Consider the following 20,104-nt stretch of genomic DNA (forward strand, 5'->3'; position numbering starts at 1 on the left):
GCAGGTAGTACAGAGTAAATGACACAAAAACTTTTTTACAAACTTCCATAGAAAAGAAAAAGTTGGCATGCAACAGAAAACTGATTCAAAAATAGATAAATAACAAAATGTTCTACTGTACCCAGAACCTCGGGCAGTCCTACACACCTGTCAATGGCTGGAGAGATGTGCTTCATCCAGATTCTTCCTCAGATCCCTCTGACCCCCCTCTGCCCCCGGTGTGGGACTGGGCCCTGCAGTACAGCAAACACAGACAAGACCGTTTCACCCAACCCATCCCCCCGACCCCTCCGCTCCAACCGCTGCTCAATGGAAACCTTAACACCAACCCAGACACACACAGGGTAGGAACTGCCAAATCCTTTACATGATGCAGCACACCCTCTAGTGGCCACAGTGGGGAGCTCTCAGTTTAACAGTAGCTGACAGCAGAAAGCATCTCATGTTGGGATGTTAAGTTTCATGATTGACTCAAAATAGATCAGTCTATTCTTATGAATTTTATGAAGCAGCACATTATATTACACAGGCAGCTTTCACTGATGGTTAAATATGAAAATATAGTCAAATAATTGTATTAGGTTATCCATATCAGAGCACTACAGGAATTGTTACAGATGTTGTTACCGGAAAATTGACTCATCTACTTTGTGAACTATCATCTTTCAATGCCCTGAGCATTTTCAAGAGACCGCTGCACCCTCTTGTGGTAGTCAGAATACATGCATCTAATTCAGATCGACTCCTTGCAATCAGGTTGACTGCAATGCCTGTCAGACTTTGCATCAGCTGACCTCAATAATCAATGGCTCTTCTCTGGTTAGAGAAATGCAGAACCTACATTACACACTCTTCACACTTCTTGGCACGTTTTTGTCATGTTTTTTAATTCAGTTGTTAGGTTACTTGTGCAAGTGACTTGAATTAAAACTTTCATCTTTTCCCCTTTCACCATCCCTCCCCACTGTCTCATCTGCCCACCAGCTGACTGACGCCATCCCCGGCTCAGTCTTCCTCCTCTCCCGAGGCACCTTCTCCTGTCCTGCCAACCTGCTTCCCTGGCGCAGCAGCAGTTCAGGCGTTTACAAGAAGAGCCACCGGAGGGCGCCGTCCTCTGAGAACGTGCCTGGCCTGGAGAGGCTGCTGAAAGCTTGGGCCCTGACGGAGTTACCTCAGGGCCTCACTTCCACCTCTGGACCTCAAGGACCACTTGACCCCTACGAGCCCTTACTGCCCCTCCTTATGGGGCCCTGCATGGGCCTGTGGAGGGAGTGCTACCTCCGGGGGGCTCTCCATGCACAGGTATATGAGAAGTGTCTTTAGACTGTTGGGAATACTTAATTAAGGGTGATGGTGAATCAGGGTAGTTTTCTAGGTCCTCAACAGAGAATTGATTCATATTAAAAAAATAAATAAAAGGATCAGGGTCACATTAAGGTCAATAATATTTTTATATTAGTGGTCCATAAGGATTTCAAGATGCATTTTTCTGCTTCAAGCTGCTGTTTCCAACCTGTGGGTTGGGACCTCCTCAACATGTCCCAGGATAAATCTGAAGATTAAAAAATGAATATACATATACATACATGAATATAATATATACTATCAGTATATTTCACAAAAATTTTCATCTGACTTAACTTTTTTCCACGTCTTCAAAATTTGAATCAAACACTTTGAGATGGAAAAAATACTGGTTCAACTCTCCACTGTAAGGCCCTTACATGTGATGAGGGGCCACAAATAGATGCCACAGAACAAACAAACAAAGAACAAACAACAGAGAGCCATACTGAAACTCCACAACTGTATTTTCAATATTGAGAGAAATGTGTTATACTGTGTGTCCCTAATAGCTCCCCAAAGATTCAGAGATTTAGAATTTCAAAACATCCAGAGAAGGTTTGGAGCAAATGTTAAGATTTAGCCTATAACAAAATTAGGAAGTGCATATTGAGGTATTTGATATTTACTGTTGCTGTTAATATAAGCAGATTTTAGCCTATAAATTATGTCATCACCCTGATACAAATATAGATAAATAAATAATGATACCACTTGAAGCTTAGAGCCAGTGAAATGTGAAATTATTTTAGATTTTAGGTAAAAAAACAAAAAAACACAAATAGTATGTGATTTACAGAGAGTACATACATACATAAAAAACCCTATTTATACTAAAACACTCAACAGGATACAGAGGCATCAGACAGGCAGCACTATTCAGTGGCTAATTAAATTCTGTATGTTTGAGTGCGGATGTGTCATTCATTTTATGAAGTGGGCTCCATTCTACACAAATGTTTTATCACATTTGACCCATAACACTTCCTGAAGGCTTAAATATCCGCTGCTCACAGCCTCATCATGTCCTCTGTGCTGCATCCTCTCACATCATGACTGCTCATTCAGTGGATGACGTTGTCTTTCTGATGCGCAGATTAGTGGGAACTGTTGATCGACAATTCCCAATATGGACGTGGTACAGCCTTTGTGATGTCTGTACAACAGTGCGTCTATCAGTGTCCCCATGGAGATGTTAAGAATAGTCGAGGGTTGTGTGGGTGGGTACAGTCATCTATTCTAAGGAAGCTGTAGAGGAACAAGGGAAACCTATCAAACAGCTAAAATACCATCTCAGGTTTACATTGTGGAGAGATTAGGAAAAACCCTTCCTTTCTTTTTTTCTCAGCAGCATTGACACAAGATATCTCTTCATTCACAAATCACTGAACATTTATGTTGGGAATGTCTTCACAGTTCAGTTAAAAAGGACAAACACCAGTTAGCCTCAGTGTCATTAGCTGGAGAAGCGGAGCTAAAACTCCTGTTTCAAAGTTGTATCAAAGTCTTGACAAAAAAAGGTAACGAACAATATAAAGACCCAGAAACGATTATAGATAACATAACTAAATCTCAAAATACTGTATATAGTTGCATTTTGTGCCGTAATAGCTAAAGTTCAGCAAATGTTACTGACACAGAAGTAAAGAGTCTGTTTGTGTGGGACTGTTTGTGGGATGTGTTGCGGTGTATTTCCAGTGTATACACATAAACCACAGTGTGTGTGTTCATGATAAAGAAGAAACATGTCACTCAGTGTAACAGTGCGGCTCATTCATGTGTTTTTAGTAGTTTGGGAGCAGTGGAGGTGTTTGGCACAGAGGAATAATATCAGGCTTTGGATACACAGATCTTTGTTACTAGGATCGGTTCACTACTGCTTTTTGTCTTTTCATGAGATTCGTCAACAATAACAAGAAATACTTAACATCACCGGACTTTTTAATGAGGATTTAAGGGATCATTCTTAAGAGCCCTCTGGTGTGAGCCATGAGGTTGACTGTAAGGCATTAACCATGTGGCCTTCCATCTTCAGGCGTTCTCCCACCCCATCTCAGCCAACCACCCCCACCCTGTGGAGCGACTAGCCAGGGAGGTGCAGCAGCTCAAAGACAAACTAGACCAAGTGTCCAGCAGCACAGATCCAAACCCGTCCGCCAAGACAGCTGAGCCCCGGCGGACCGACACCAATCTGAACCAAAACACCAACAACGGCACCTTCCTCTTTCCATCGTCGAGGCCTCAGGGCACAGGTGTGCCCAGAGCGGCACCCCTTCCTACCTCCATCAACCACCAGACCTCCAGGGGCTCTCCACCAGCCTCAGCCCCACCGTTCAGGTCCAGCCACAAAGACAGTAGTGGCAGCAGCAAGCACACCTTCCTGTTTGGGCATTCTTCATCAACAGAGGCCCGCCCTGACCAGCGCTACTACCCAGCACCCAACAACGCCAAGCTGTCCAAGAGCAACGGATCGATAGCTTCCTGATGTCTGGCCTTTATCTTCACTGTTCATATATATGATACAGACCATTCCACCACCTGCCCGTGCAGTATGAAACTGACCAAACCCCCCTGCTATGATGTACTGAGGAGACCCAGGTATGTGAAACATTTGGGTGGAGCACAGTGAACTGCAGTAGTATGAAATATTCAGTGTAAGAGTTCTTTACTCTGTTACTTATTCTCTGTACTGTATTTAAAAATGTGACAACGGTTTTGTATATTTGTTAAAACAAATCCTGGTATTCAATATTCCTCTAATGAAATATATCTAATTGCAGTGAAGCAAAAAGAAAAAAAAAAAGGGCTGAAGATGCTTTATAATGTATAACAAAAAAGCTTCATAAGCACATCTTGAAATGCAGTAGAAACTGTCAGGACACACTTTGTAAACGTCATACCACCCTTCAAGACAGAAAGAAAGACAGCTTGTAGTTTCCATTTTAAGCTTCTTATCATGAAGGAGTTACAGCCACTGGTCGGAACATAGATGGTGTCATAAGGTGGTTTTTGAGGCCAGTTTGACAGGACACAATGCAGTGAATGGAAACATTAGCTTTTCACTGGAGTTAACCTGTGACCTGTGTGACCATCAGGCTATGTGTCCTTTGTCAGCTCTTTAAAATCTTTGATATATTCATTTCCTCTCTCAGCGTATAGAAAAGTAGAATATTGTTTTAAAAAAAGATCATTTTTGAACTGCAGACGCTGTGGCCAGTGACTTTAATGTGGAATTTAGGGCATGAGAGCTATTTTGGTACTGCTCTCATATCTCTCCACTTGCATGCGTGCTTGGGAGCAGCGAGAGGCCTATATTCAGTTCAGTATTATGTTAGCCTTTATGTGTCTGGATGTGACCGCAGTCACTGAATATTATTGCAATATAATTCAGTTCCTGCATGACTGAGCTCATTGCAGGGCTTTAGTTATATAATCCTATCTAAACTTTAGTCTTTTGAATATTTTTGACCATTATGGGTCAGTTGTTTCATGTCATACATGTTGCTACATGTGATTTCTGACCAGATTTAGTATTATTTTGAGAATTTCTCCCATCATTTTTTGGTGGAATTGAAAAACAAAAACATTTTTCTGTCTTGTTTTGATTGCTGTACCTTGAGAAGGTGCCAGTGTTGGAAGCAAAGGGAAGTCTATTTCCTCCTGTTTTTTTTTGTCCTGCCTGGTGGTGTATTAGTATGCAGCCAGCATTTAGGTCAAGGACTTGGAAGTGTCTGACTGTATTTAAATCACAGAGGGAAGTGTCCAGTCCTGCGCCTTTAAATCCAAACAGGTTGTCGTTCACATGATGTGGGTGTCAAGTAGATGCACTGGCGTCATTCCTACGGACCAATGAATTTGCACCGTTATGTTTTTTTTTTTTTAAAAAGCATGTTTTTCTAAATAGTTTAAGGCAGGATAACAGTAGTCATGTGACTGATGTCGACCTTCTGTGATGTCAAAAGGTACCTCACTTGATAGCACTATGAATAATTAAATTGCTGCAAATATTCATCACATCGATATTGATATCAGCTACAATTTCAGAGCTTTCCAGGTGTGATGCCAATGCATTTGCTTGTCTTCCATGGAAAAAAAAAGAACGATCATCATCGTCCTCTTGCATGGTAAATCTAATTTGATCTTCTCCTTACACCTGTCGGTCTGTGTCCTTGTATAATTTAATGTTTTTGGTACGAACTACACTTAAATTTGCCAGATGTACATATTTTTTGTATCAGCATGTTTTGAAAAGTGTTATCAGTTCATGAACTCTCAACTCTGTTCATAATTTGAATCTGTTCCACAAAAATAAAAGAATCCATTCTCGTACACAGCTCACAGACTTTATTTTTTAACAAAATAAATATTTACAATATGATCTGGAACACTTAAAAAGTAGCATGGCATTGTACAATACAATTAAAATTTTAAATCCAACCGTCCAGCATGATATGTACAGTCAGAATAAATCTATTCGACAATCATGTGCAAAATGCTCAATACTTTAAGAGGAAATGTACAAAGTAAGAACTGGCCGGACAGTAAATGTTAAATATACAAAATATCTACTGCACAGTTAATTCATGTAAAGCTCTGGTTTGGTCGTTCCATTCCCAACAATAGATTCAACAGGATGAAGCTCAGTGGTTTTTATACAGGAGTTGGTAGAAAACCTGCATGCTACTAAAAATCATTACATTGTTTCACTAAGCTTTGGGATAAAATGGACCTAAATATAAGAGACACCTCTTCCACATTTGTTATGATGACGTTCAAGTTTCCAACAGTCTATGCATTTTGGCACTTTAAACCTACGGATGTTAGTGTCATGCATTCTCAAGTTTCACCTGATGATCACAGACGACAGAGCAAGACTAAAGTAAGATGACCATTTGATGTAGTCCAAAGTCACCACATAGCTATGATGGCAGTGGCAGTGCATTAAAAACCAACCAGGTCATAGGAGAAGAAGTCAAAAGTTCAACATCGGGAGAGTTTATCCCCACCGACTCCCGTGCTCCTGCAGGATGCTGTAGGGCCCGCAGAAGTACCCAGAGGAGGACGGGCCCAGGCCTCCCAGCTGGCGGATGGACTTGCACATGGGGCAGGGGTAGTCAGACAGGCCCTCGATGTCCTCGAAGGCCAGGTTGACGATCTGGTCGCAGCAGGGGTCACAATACAGGTGGCCGCAGGAGAGGCGCTTCAAGCGGGCCTCGTAGGAGATGCAACACTGGCAGTGAGGCAGGTCGGGGCCCAGCGACAGGGAGCCGGTCAGGGAGCTGCTCTCCAGGCTGCCGGCCTGACTGGAGCTCAGCTTGGTGGGAGACCTGAGGGGGGGAAGGAACAGTTAGGATGTGAGGGTGCACACCCTGTAGAGCTGAAATGATCCGTCGATTAATCACACGGTTGATCAACAGAAAAATAAACTACAAGCAATGAATCTTGATGAGTTATTCTTCTGGCAAATATTTGCTGATTTTTGGATTGTTAGTCAGTCAGAAATAATGCTGGGCTTTTCTAAAACACTAGACAACGATAAATCAACAAAACAAAACAAATAATATTTTAGCCCAAACACACTATAGGCCAACTGATAGCTCCCAATACATTTAACATTTTTAATCTCAGAGACCTTCATCAGGTTCTGAAGGTGAAACCAGTTAGGATATGACGTGTGCACTGGGGCATAAAGGTAGAAATATATTGGCTAATATTAGCTTATCACAGATATATCAGTGCAGCTCATATAGCACTGTTGCAAGTTGATTTTTATAAATGTAAAATATCCCTCTCAGTATATGTAGGTCAAAGTTGTTAAAAGGAATAGCTAGAATACAGACACAAGAGTGGCGTCTTCTCCTCTAATACTCTCAGCAAGCGATAAGAGGACCTCCTTCCCAAAATATCAAGCTATTCCTTTTAAAAAAAATAACTTATCAAAAATGTTCATACTATGTGTTTATGTAAACAAATTGGCCAATAGGCCTATATTGTTATCAGAGTTTAAAAACTCACAAATATTGCTCAGTATCAGGTTCAAATATCCAGTTTGCATAGGACAATAGTGGTAATGTGGGTACTAACAACCCAGTAATCCCCCTCAATTGTCTGTTTTATATTAGGAATGGAACTAATAATAATTTAGACTAATCTTTTTTGATTCATTGTTTAGTCTATAAAGTATCAGAAAATATAGAAAACCCCATCACAGTGTTCAAGAGCTAAAGGTGTCTTTAAATGTCTTATTTTGTCTGAAAAAACAATGAAAACCAAAAGATTTTCAAGTTACAGTGACATAAAACTAATTCTCACTTTTAGGAGGCTGGCATCAGCTGTTTCTCATTATTAGTCTACAAAAATTAGTTAAATAACAAACTGAAATGACTAATTGTTTCAGAACTATATTTTGTAACATGAGTTTATTCCACACTGGATTTACCAGAAATTGACAGAAAACAAACCAAACTGTCTCAAACAATATGTCGATCTTTAACAGTTGGTTGACTAAAAGTAAACCGGCACTTACCGTACTTTGATTAGGCAGTAACTGTTTTAACTGTTAATTGGAGCAAATATTCTCTAGTTCCAGCTTTTCAAATATGAGAATTTGCTGCTTTTATTTGTCATATATGATATTAGCTGAACATCTGGATTGTGGACTGTTGGCAGAAAAAAAAAAACAAGCAATCTGAATAAATCTGCTTGGCCTGTGGGACATTATGATGGGCATTTTCCACAATTTTCAATTTTCAAATCAAGCAATTAATGGAGAAAATAATCCCTAGATTAATCTAATTGTTAGTTGATGCAGCAGTTTGTGTGTTAGACAAATGGGAACAAGCTGAGGTCAGGTTTTTCCTGTGCACGCTTAAAACATGAGGGGAAAAAAATAACAGGTAAAACAGGATCTGGAATGATCACGGTTAGGGTGGAGCTGTCGGAGTGATTTCTCAGTAAACTGGAGGAGTGTGTTTGCTGACATGAATCTGTCTTTCTGTATGTTCTGTGCCACATTTGGTCTCAGGTGCTGGAGCTCTGCTGAACCTCACACTGGCTCAACTCATTGGACATGATGTGAATGCACAACATGTAAATGCCATTAGAAGGTAACAGGCTTCTTCTGGGGGCATTTTAACGAGCAAGAAAATCGTTTGTGTTAATGTTCCTGGATTCCCACTGGACACACCTGAGAGAGGGGGCAGATTATACACGGATTTATGGGATTTCAGATCCACTGAGTCTTAATTGTGTAACATGAACTGGTATCAGTGAGGCCAAATGACTCAGAAAACCTGTTGTCATAACAACTGTGAAAGTGAAGGGCAATATTTCCACTTAGTATTTTAAAAAAAAACATTGCTCATCGGTTGATTGACTGTCTCACTGACACCCTGATCATTTAAAATCAACAAGAGAAAAACAAACATGTAATTCAGTTATTGAGCGTTGCCATTTACACAATACAGGATTACCAGGGTGGTGAATTTTAAAATATGACAGAGAAATATCACAGCCAGGATTATGTTGAATTTTTCGGTTTAATCCGGGTAAAAAAAAGGTTGAACAATCACCACTCACCTTGACGACGATGAATCTTTAAAGCAGTCGAAGCTGAGAGCTGCGAGGATCCTCCACAGCAGATCCATGCCTGTTCCTCTCATGGTAAAATCCAGATTTCATCGACCTGCTTTCTGGCGTGCATCATAGTTCAGCAAACACGACACCACTGGATCTGTGTTGTCTTTAAATCCAGGACAAAACAACCCCCCCCCCCAAAAAAAAAGAAAAAAAAAAATCTGCACCACCCCTCACACGTTTTTTACATATGCAAATGAAAAGGATGCGCCATCAGCATCATCATCATCACCCTTCATCCGCAGGCATGTGAAGGGAGGTAAACAAAGCGCTACTTCCATTTCGTGCCGCTGTCTGTGCGTTTGAATCGCTTTCGACGGTTTCTCCGGTTTCCTCCTCCTCCTCCTCTTCCTCCTCCTCTTCCTCTTCCTCCTCCACAGCAGCAGCAGAAGCAGCAGCAGAGAGTGAACGCGGAGAGGCGCAGCTGAGGAGTTTCATTTGCATCAATGAGAGAGAGACTCACACAGGCCTGACGGGACCTCAGCAACCAATGAGCTCAAAGTGGAGCAGCGGACTGACACGGCCTCAAAATGCCTCAAACACCGGACCCGGTGACGTCTTAGAAAAAAGGTTGCTCAAAATGATCGTTTTTGTACCAGCTGAAACCGAATAATAATAATAATAATAATAATAATACACCTCTTGTATTTGGATCCTATACTTTAATGTGTTGAAGTGTTAAAGTGTTAACTGAAGCTGTGTCACTTCTTCTCCTCTGTACTTTTCATGAACGCAGCTCCCCTAAAAAAAAAGACTGACGAAGAAGAGACGTCATGCCGTTTTTAACAGCAGAGGCACTGATGAGTCAGCGTCACCTCTGACACTGACACTTTACATCATCAGCTGCAGAAGCTGCGGGGGGGGAGAGATATTAGGTGTGATCAAATGGGGGTGAAGGAATTAAATCAGAAAGAAATAGAATTAAATATATTGTTATTATTAAGGAAACAGGTGGAATAGAGCGAAAACAAAATGTCACAGCAAAGCTCTGAAAACTGCCATTAAATTACACTGAAAGTCGTTCATGGAGAAGATGATGAGCTTTTATAATGATGGCGAGTTTTAAAGTTTATCAAAAGCGTTCACGACTATAAGCAAATACTGTATCTGATCTCATGTTACTAATAGATATAACCACTCACCCCCCCACCCACCTACACACACACACACACACACACACACACACCAGGCTGAGTTTCGTTTTCAAAGTTTGTAAACAGAAACATTTCGGCCGCTCAGCTGATCGACTCCCCTCCCCGTGTTAAGGGCGGGCCCTGCAGCTATATCTATTTGATACGCAACATCAACTTCAGAGCAAATAAATGTGATGTGGTCGTTTTTCTCTCTGATGGCGTCTCCGAAGCTGCTGCTGCAGCTCTGCATCAGCAGCCTGCACCACATCACAGCGAGCGTCTTTTCACTCGTTTGGCGCTGGACACCAGGAGCCTTCAAGGGAACAGACAGGACATTGGAGGAAAGGAAAGTCCAAAATGCAACGACTCCGACGAGTGTCAACTATCATTTTACGCGCAAGTGTAATTATAAATGTGGATTTTGTTTCCACACTGCAAAAACATCCTTCGTCCTGCCTCTAGAAGAAGCCAAGAGGGGCCTCAGACTTCTGAAGGAAGCAGGTAAATCTACCAGATCAGACACTCTCTTCCTAAGGTCTGAGGACTCTCTCTGTGTCTCCAATTTGAGATGAATGTAAATTAAATAATGGCATATTGTTGTATTTACTTTGGGACTGTCCACTTATTTATCCATACTGGTCAACATTTGACTCCTTTTTCTCTGGGGTCTCCCAGAGGACTCTTCCTCCTGATGGAGACTTGGCTCAGTTTGGTTGCTCAGTGGACACTTAAACTCTCCCTTCACATTCAAACCGTGTTGTTGAAGGACAACACAGCTGGCAGAAAACAAAAACAAACAAACAAACAAACAAACAAAAAATGTATTCTCAAAGACTGGAAGACACCAACTTCACCGTGCTTCAATTATTGACCGGAAGAAACCGCGATTGAATCATTTAAAGTCAACCTGACCATATATGTATATTGCAGCGACACTCTGACATTTCCAAGCGCACGGAATTATGGGAGTGTTAATGTTCCCGTTTCATTGTTTGATGTTGTTCAGTTTGGTTGTTCTGTGTTTTGGTGGCCAAGATTGTGCTGAGTTGTAGTTGCCAGTGGATTGATAACATACAGCGTTTATTATTGGGGTCACTTATTAACTAAATAGTATTTCCTGGTGGTGCACGGTGAACAGGTGCACAGGACTTGTTGAAAGGTCTGCCATGTGAGTACTTTGCAGTGTAGTTCATTCTTTGATATGAATCCGTGTTTAATTATTCCACATGGACAATACTAACAATGAAGTCACTTAAAACATAACACCTAAAACTTCTTCATTCAAATCTTACTTATATCTCTCTTCCCTGGGGTGTATGTGTGAGTGCGAATATGTGGGAATGCGTAGTTGTGTGATTTATATGCTGATATGGAAATGTGTCAATAAAAATAATACAAAAAATGCTCTTTTATACGGTGTCAAAATATAATCTGTTTGCTTATTAGGTATGGAAAAGATCAACTTCTCTGGAGGAGAGCCTTTCTTGCACGACAAGGGAGATTTCCTGGGGAGATTAGTTCAGTACTGTAAACAGGACCTGCAGCTCCCCAGTGTCAGCATCATCAGCAATGGAAGTATGATCAAAGAAAAATGGTTCCAGACATATGGTAAGTGTCAGCTGATTCAGACAAATTCATTATTACATACATTATTTTTCCTTTTCCCTTTTCCTTTATTTGGGAGCAGTGCAAATGTTATGCAAAATATTGACGTGTCCCCTCCAGGTGAGCATCTGGACATCTTGGCCATCTCCTGTGACAGTTTTGATGAAGCAACCAATCAGCTGATTGGCAGAACTCAGGGCTCAGGGAGGAAGAGCCACCTCGACAACCTCTACAGGATTCGCAGCTGGTGCCAGCAGTACAAAGTGGCGTTCAAGATCAACTCGGTCATCAACACCTTCAACGTTGACGAGGACATGACGGAGCATATCGTCGAGCTCAACCCAGTCCGCTGGAAGGTGACGACAGGATGGGGAGAGCACGCGTTAAGTGTGTGTCTGTGTCATCGCACATACGCTCATCCTCATCCTCATCTTCATTGTCCGCTGTGCACAGGTGTTCCAGTGTCTGCTGATTGATGGGGAGAATGCAGGAGAGGTGGCCCTGAGAGAGGCAGAGAGGTTCGTCATCAGCGACCAGCAGTTTCAGGAGTTTCTGGACGCTCACAGCAGCGTCTCCTGCCTTGTCCCTGAGTCCAATGAGAAGGTATGAGACTCCAAAGAGTGGCAACAAGTATGACTGAAGATATGTTTAAACTGACAGAGTAAGCCTCTTACATCTGAACCTTTGACACCCCGTGATATAAAGTAGTGGCCAGAATTAGGCGAGTTCAATCTCAGCAAAATCTCTGTTAATTACTGAAAATTAGTTTGTATAGATTGAATACACATCAAGTGCACAGACAGTAAAAAAGTATCTTCTACCACAGTGAACTGTTAAATGTCAAAATAAAGGTTTGCTGTCAGTGGAGCAACATCAGCAGTGCTGGTGACATGTACAGTTAACAGTGTGACACTGTTGGGATTAAAAAACAGGCTTCGAAAAGCAACGTGTTAATTTATGGTCTTGGTCTTGGCAGATGAGGAACTCCTACCTAATCCTGGATGAATACGTAAGTACTCAAACTTGTTCCAGGCCACATGCATCTCACCTTACTTAGTGTAACTTTTTCCAGAGTTAGTTTTTATTTTGTTAAAAAATCATTTTAAGTAAAAGCACTTCCCTCCAAGTTTGAGGCAGTTAGAAATCATTAAGCGATGACTGTTTGAATGGAGGTGAATAGAGTACATGGGTAATTTACCTCACCTGGTCGATCTTATTAAAATGTGAAACCCCCAAACTGATCTACCCTTTCCTCATTTTTCAGATGCGCTTCCTGGACTGTCGAGAGGGAAGGAAGGACCCGTCCAAGTCCATCCTTGATGTTGGTGTAAAAAACGCCATTTGCTTTAGCGGCTTCGATGAAAAGATGTTCCTGGAGAGAGGAGGGAAATATGTGTGGAGCAAAGCTGACATGAAGCTGGACTGGTGAAATTCTGCTGTTCAACTATTTTGATTTACCTTTGCTGAGCGACTGCACTGGTAATTTGTAAGGGTGAATATTTTTATCTTTATTTATGTCTGTGACTTTCAGAACTTACCACACCGCTTGAGAAAAACCCATAAGAGACAAAATAGTTTTTACACCTTCCCATTTAATTAACATTGTTGTTTCCTTGCAAAGCAAATATGGAAGCTTGTGACCAAATATCATTTTCTATAATATTGGAAGGTCTTCATCTTACCCAGTAAAGTGCCTTTAGATAATGTTTATTAAGATTTGGTGCTATACAAATAAAAACTGAATTTAATTACAAATATTTTAGATTAAAAAAATGTTTAAAAGTATTTTATCTATTTTTTTTTATTTTACACTCTGAATTATCGCAAAAACAATAAACTCATAATCTTCCATCATGGTGATTTACGGGCCAGTGGCTCCTATATACTGTATATATCACATATATAAATTTTCCAATGTGTGTGTGTGTGCTTTAGAAAAAAACTAGCTTCAGTGTGCATCAAAGAGCCTATATGTTCCTAATCAATAGGTTAGTGTCTTGGTAAAGGTAGCAGACAGGAAGCTACAGTATCTTGGATTGATAAAAGACTTTGAAAACAACAGCTCTAATTCAGACAATAAGATCCCACACGGTGTAATTCCTAACTCATTTCTACTCAGTGAGTGGCAGCAGGAGTAAAAATGATGATATATGAGTACACTGTGTTTAAATGAAGAAACTGTGATAACTGTCAAAAGGAGCAGTTCTAAAGTTTGTTTTTTTTTGTAGTTTTATTAAAGAGTACTTCAATGAGAAATAGCAATTGACATTTGTACCATGTTACCTGCAGTGACCACCAGGTGGCGACAAGTATTTTCCCCAAAGTCGAAGTCTAAAATTCAAGAGGCCCAAACATTTCAGCATTATTTTCTGCTTTAATGACAAAATTTACATTTATACCATTAAAGTTTTACTCTTTTTAGGCTTCCCCTTTGTCTTTTCTTCTATTCTCTTCACTAACTCTTGACAGTCACTTGTTACTAGTTTTCTTGAAAACTCGCATTTCTTTTCCCATTTTTTAAAAGAATTTTATGTGATCCTGGTCCCTTGTGAACATTAATTTTACATCTCCAGTGATTGGACCATTGTTTTCTTTAAAGCAGCAACCACTGCAATTCCCCATTTTCTTATCTGTGGCCAACCAGTTTGTCTGGAGTTCACCGGAGCAGCTGGTCCTGTTTGATGAGCACCGCTTCAGTTATCACCGTGAGGTTTCCCCTCTCTGTTACCACACTTTCAGAAAATATTCTATCAATTCCCCATTGCAACTTTTTTTAAATATATATATATATATATATATAAAATTTTTTTTAAATATTATTAGTAAACCCAGTTTACTAATAATAATTAAAAAAGTTTTCCCTGAACTATTTTAGGCCTTCTCTCACAATTTTAACGTGTGCACGGAGTTATTTATTACTGTAGTCTTCTCACACAGACTATGGACTAATAGGGTCCCAGACCCTTTTCAGAACACAATTTTAACTATGTTATAGTCATTACTTGACTTTACCTATTTTATAGTCCTTAACTTGACTCTCCTACCTTATGATTCATACGTCCTGGTTTCTCTCTATTCGTGGATCTCGTCACCTTCCCACAGTCCAGTAGATCCTGGCCTCTTTTTAACAGCAAATTTCTAGGCTGGACGGCTTTAGTTCAGGAGTCCCGGACTCCCCCGTGCACGGTTCAGGTCCTGCTCTGGACGGTAGGAGAGGTTGTTGAGATCCGGCTCGAAGGACCAGGTTGTTAGGAAAATGATCAAATAAACTCAGGAACACCGTCTGAAAATGATAAGAGTAGGATATTTATTCTTGCAGCAAGGGAACAAGTTACACACAAGAGCTTGCAGTGCAAATGTTTAAAGAATACAAAATTCACACAGGATTTATACACAGAACATATGAGAGTGACCTCACATCTTTGCTGATATGAGATACACACAATAGAGACTTGATTCATGCCTTATCATAGCTAATGTGTGGGTGCAGTAGCTAGGAAGAACAGCGAAGGTCACTGCGCTCCTCTCTGACAACTCCTGTCCTGAAAACAAACACAATGTCAAAATAATGAAAAGTTCACTTCAGGACAATACAGTTTCTCTTTAGGATAGTTATGTTTATCTAATCATTAAGTATCACAATTTTTCCAACATTTCCCTCCTGTTTATACTTTATGAACTTCTAGTAAATAAAAACTCAATTAAAAGCATTTTATCACACAATGAGAATTCTTACTCTATACATACAGGTGAATTAGGTACATCGGTATTTTCCACACACTACTCTTCTTCACAGATTTTCATAGTGTACTTCGTAGTTCGTTCACCCATCATCACAAGGCACATTTTTATACAATACTTTCATTATCCTCATCAGTTGGTATTTGTTGGTACATCATAGTTTTTGTCATGGCACTATCAATCAGCCTTTGGATAAGTCCTCGTACACACGGTATGCAACAACAACCGCAGACAGAAAGAAGAGCCGCTGCAACTGCAATAGAGACTAGAGAAGAAGAGATTAATCCACTCCACCTCCCAAACCAATTCTCCATCATTCTGGTAAAGGAGTTGTCTACGCCAGGATTTTCTGCCAGCTCCTGTGAGAGAGCTGTCAGGCCTTGGATGGCTCTAGTAATGCTTCCATCAGGGGCTGTATTGTTTGGAATAAAGGTGCAACACATATCACCGAACATCTTCCAGACACCTCCTTTCTCAGCTAAGAGCATGTCCAGGGCCATTCTGTTCTGCCATGCCATCATAACTGTTTAGCTATTCCTTTAAACCCATCTTGTGTGTAGTTCACAAACCGTTGTTGGTTATAATAAATGTAATTTATCCAATCTACATTTTTATCAATTGACAATGACAAAAGTTCAAATTTGAACATTCCTTTCGATGCTACAGTATCAGTCAAGGGCAATACATAGAATGGCATAACTAATTGGATCAGAGCACATTTCCCTTTCCGTTCATAAGGTAACGTTGACCTCAGTGTTTTTCCTCCACAGAACCACCACACATCAGCGCGAGGAGTGGACTGGTCCTTTAACCGGTCGTCCTGAATGCCTGTGCCGTTGGTTGATAATGCTCCCCCACATCCTGCCCCGATCCTCTTCGCTCGATACAGGTGTAATTACCTGCATACGGGCTGAAGTAAGGTGGTCGGGTTTCTGCAGTCGGAGGGAACAGATAGTGCAAGGTGGTACACTGAAATCCATCTGGAGCATTGTTTTGATTTAAGGGAAATGGAACTGTGCCTAACCCAGGTCTGGCTGCTGCACGTGCTAGACAATTAGTTGTATTTGGTTTATTGTTTTGTACAGTATAAATTAACAATTGAAACCATTCATTTGTGTCAACAAACCCTTTCTCAATAGCTACTTTATCCATTATAGTTGCATTAGTGAGTTAAGTTCAATAAAATCCATACAGATGTGTTGGAATGGATACTCAGGTTTTGGAAATTGTCCTCTTCTAGGTCTTAGATTACCTTGTGGATTATGTTTTATGCAGATTTCACACATTGAACAAAAATGTTTAGAGTAATTTGTAAACCCATATGTTGTAAATGTTTGCTCTATTGTATGAACCGTCCCTCCTGTTGAGACATGACATTGTCCATGGCTCAATAATGCAGCATACCTGAACAAATTACATGGAAGTATGGGTTTGCCTTGTGGTCATACATAGATGCCTCTGTTGTTTTGTTTTGCTCCTTTCTTTTTCCACATGTTCTGTTCTGCTCTAGGAGATGTTGTCTGCATATCTTTCAAGATATCATGGTCTATGTGTGTGACTTTTTCTGTGTTTACAGCGAACGCATCTACATCTGCTTTTTTAGCTTCCTCACCTGCTTTTTGGTTCTTGTAAAATAGCTGTTTTTCTCTCTTCATCTAAGTGTCGCCCCTCTGCTGATAGACAATAACCTAAATATTTTACTGTCTCTTTACAAAGATGTAGTTTCTTTTTACTTACTTTATGTCCTTGTTCAGCTAGAAACTTTAGCAAAGCTAATGAGTCCTCTTGACATGCTTGTTTTGTGGGTGAGGCCAAAAGAATATCATCAACATATAACAAACTCTGGCTTCCTTTTGGAGGTTGAAATTTTGCTAAATTCACAGACATAATCTGAGAGAATATTGTTGGACTTTCACAATATCCCTGGGGAATGCGGTTATAAGTGTATCTTTTCATTTTGTAGGTAAATGCAAACCATAACTGGCTGTCTTTATGAACTGGAATAGAGAAAAATGCATTACTGATGTCACAGACAGTGAAATATTTATTTTCTGGTTTCAACTCATTTAACAGTGTATGTGGATCTGTTGGTGCCCTAGGTACCACAGCTTTATTCACTGCCTGTAGATCTTGCACCATCCTCCATCCAGTAGAGGGTGCTGGATGGAGGATTGTGCAAGATCTACAGGCAATCTACAAGTTATTATAAACCTCACAGCCAGCTGATTGTCATAAACAGTTACAGCCAACACAATCTATCCTACAGTAAGCTCCTACAGGGACATTACTGTCTGTACATGCTGACAGTAGATGCTTTGTGAAGGTTAATGAATCATGTTGCATCATGGTTAATACTGAGGGATTAAAAAGTCAGTTACATAGACAATCTTAATTCAACTGCTCAACACACGTACCTGTGCAGTTTTATATAAGGCCTGCGCTTGCTAATACAATTCATTACAGCATTTACAACTGCAGATAAGAGCTGGCGGAAGCACAGCATTAAACTGCCCCTTACTACGTTATTGTGCGCAGGAAATTTGATCATGTTTGGAAATTAAATTGTGTGTCAACCAGGCAGGAGCTTGCGTTTTGTTAGGGCAGTTAAAGAAACAACAAATAGAGACAACAGCTGCAGACTCTCTCACACACACACACACACACACACACACACACACACACACGTGTGGCGTTCACTGTGGAGCTGCAGTTACTCTCTGAAGGTATATTTCACTTTGTTGAGATGATAATCGGCTGTGTCAGGGCTTCGTCCAGGCCGGCTGCCGGCTGCCGCAGGGAAAAGTGCGTAGCTGTGTTTATCTGCTCTGTCATATTACCAGCAGGTTCCTCCTCTCCTCTCTCTCTCTTCACCTCTTTCTTTCCATCTCCTCCGTAGGAAACGACACATGATGATTGGTTCATTCATGTTAAAGAGTTTGTTGCACATGTTAAAATCAAATGGTGTTGCTGGCTTCTGGAGCCCGATTGATTCTGATTTTTGAGGCTGACCATGTACGACTCCACACTTGACGATTTACGTCCAGTTCCAACATACAGTGCTCGTGCAGGAGGGCGTGTGGCCTTTAGTATGTGGTGGGGTTGAATGTTAAGAAAACTGGATAAGTGTGTGTTCATGTGTGCATCTGACTTTCATACTGTACTTCCTGCTAAACTAATGACATTCCCATCAACCTCTGCTGTTCTTAGTGTTTAGTGATAATTAACAAATGTTAGCATGCAAACACATAATTACATCTGCATGTTAACATTGTGACTGTGAGCATATTGGCATGGTAATGTTAGCATTCAAAGCACCGCTGTGCTGAAGTACAGCTACTGCTAGCTTGGCTGACTTCAGTCATTTTCCAGCAGCGACAGAGGTAAAACACACATGGCAGCACCAGCAATATTTTCATGTTTTTGGTGCTGAATTTGGCGCAATATGGAAACAAATTCAATGATCTGCTTGAAATATGTGGAAAGGTGTCAACACAAATAAGAAGAATACACCATCAGATGAGCAGACAACCTCTACTGTTTAATGTACTGTCAATATAAACTCGGCTGTGTCATTGTGGGTGTTTTGTGGAGGGGTCCATCCTCCGGTGAAAAACATTACAGTGATGTTGCCGCTGTCGTTTGGGGAACATGGAGAAGCAAATGAGACTTTCCACTACTGATAATGTGCCACGTTGTCACTTTAACACTCACACGGGTTCGTCACTATCAGACTGAGCAGGACAGAGGGTGGAGGAACTGCTGCCCACAGATAGCAGCCCTTTAGGGCCAGCTGATCAATAGATGATTCAAGCAGACAAAGGCAGCTGAAAGCCTAAAGCGAGATGACAGGCCTCATCTGATCTGCCTGCTCCTGATGACAATCAGACGACAGCTGGAGCGTCAATGGGGCTCTGACTGAAAGACCTGAAATGCTGAAGGCACAGTGTTACCCACATACTGTATGTTACCATGAATGAGGTTTTAGATCAGGCAGAGGTGGGAATAACAATTTCCTTAGAGGAAATAGAGAAGCATTTGTTTATTTACAGGATGCATGAGTGAGGATTTGTCAGTTAATTGGTTTTTATATTCTATTGTCAAGGTTGTGTTTGACCCCAGGTGGCGAAAAAAAAAATCAGTTAAAGCAGGTTTAAAGTTCCCTTCAGACATGTTTTAAAGTATGTAAAAATGCTCTGCTTAATATTGATATTGTGTTTAATGTGTTTTTCCCGCTGGAATCACGGCTACACTTACTTCCTCACAGAGAAATTTTGGATCAGGCCTTGTTTCCCGCCCACCACCGCTGCCTGCGCCAGGTTGACAACCGGGTAGTGGCTGGGCTAATGCTGATTCTTGCTCTCTGTGCTGACGAGGTCTCAGGTTTAATCTGCCCACCCTCTGCCTGAGACTGTCATCGGTTCACTGCTGCTCCGAGGTGGAAATACTCGCTCGTGATGTCTTGTATTATATAAAAACATCATATGGATGTTAATGAGGTTTGAAACTTGATTTTCATCTGAGGGGGGGCTTTTTTTTTTTTTTTTTAAGTATTGATAAAGGCCACGGCCTGAAATAAATCCACCTCATGAATTGGGCCTTTTCCAACATCACATCACAGAGCTGAAAGAGGACAGGTATAGATGATA

General features: G+C 40.9%; 2 protein-coding genes across 3 annotated transcripts in view; both read left to right on the forward strand.

Annotated features, from left to right (window-relative positions):
• The window catches only part of mtmr11 (myotubularin related protein 11), a 32,091-nt gene extending 26,418 nt beyond the window's left edge, over nucleotides 1–5,673 (forward strand). For both annotated transcript variants that reach the window (XM_056381385.1, XM_056381384.1), the window contains exons 15-17: nucleotides 126–344; nucleotides 985–1,302; nucleotides 3,380–5,673. In XM_056381385.1, coding sequence (XP_056237360.1) covers nucleotides 126–344; nucleotides 985–1,302; nucleotides 3,380–3,829 — 987 coding nt within the window. In that variant the 3' untranslated portion in view covers nucleotides 3,830–5,673. The remainder of the gene's footprint in view (nucleotides 1–125; nucleotides 345–984; nucleotides 1,303–3,379) is intronic.
• Nucleotides 5,674–9,858: 4,185 nt separating this feature from the next.
• On the forward strand, nucleotides 9,859–14,135 carry LOC130172576 (S-adenosylmethionine-dependent nucleotide dehydratase RSAD2-like). The gene is made up of 6 exons (XM_056381386.1): nucleotides 9,859–10,613; nucleotides 11,559–11,720; nucleotides 11,838–12,073; nucleotides 12,171–12,320; nucleotides 12,694–12,726; nucleotides 12,982–14,135. Exons 1-6 carry the CDS (start codon nucleotides 10,307–10,309, stop codon nucleotides 13,144–13,146), a joined length of 1,053 nt encoding a protein of 350 aa, XP_056237361.1. The 5' UTR covers nucleotides 9,859–10,306; the 3' UTR covers nucleotides 13,147–14,135.
• The last annotated feature ends 5,969 nt before the right edge of the window (nucleotides 14,136–20,104 follow it).

Source organism: Seriola aureovittata, chromosome 7 (assembly GCF_021018895.1).
Source record: "Seriola aureovittata isolate HTS-2021-v1 ecotype China chromosome 7, ASM2101889v1, whole genome shotgun sequence".
NCBI classification, from domain to species: Eukaryota; Metazoa; Chordata; class Actinopteri; order Carangiformes; family Carangidae; genus Seriola; species Seriola aureovittata.

Bases quoted from the DNA above. Each gene is read 5' to 3' on its own strand.
- LOC130172576 (XM_056381386.1), top strand. From the start codon at position 10,307: ATGTGGTCGTTTTTCTCTCTGATGGCGTCTCCGAAGCTGCTGCTGCAG. The intron at 10,614-11,558 runs GTAAATCTACCA...TTTGCTTATTAG, and splicing joins CAGACTTCTGAAGGAAGCAG to GTATGGAAAAGATCAACTTC. The intron at 12,727-12,981 runs GTAAGTACTCAA...CTCATTTTTCAG, and splicing joins ACCTAATCCTGGATGAATAC to ATGCGCTTCCTGGACTGTCG.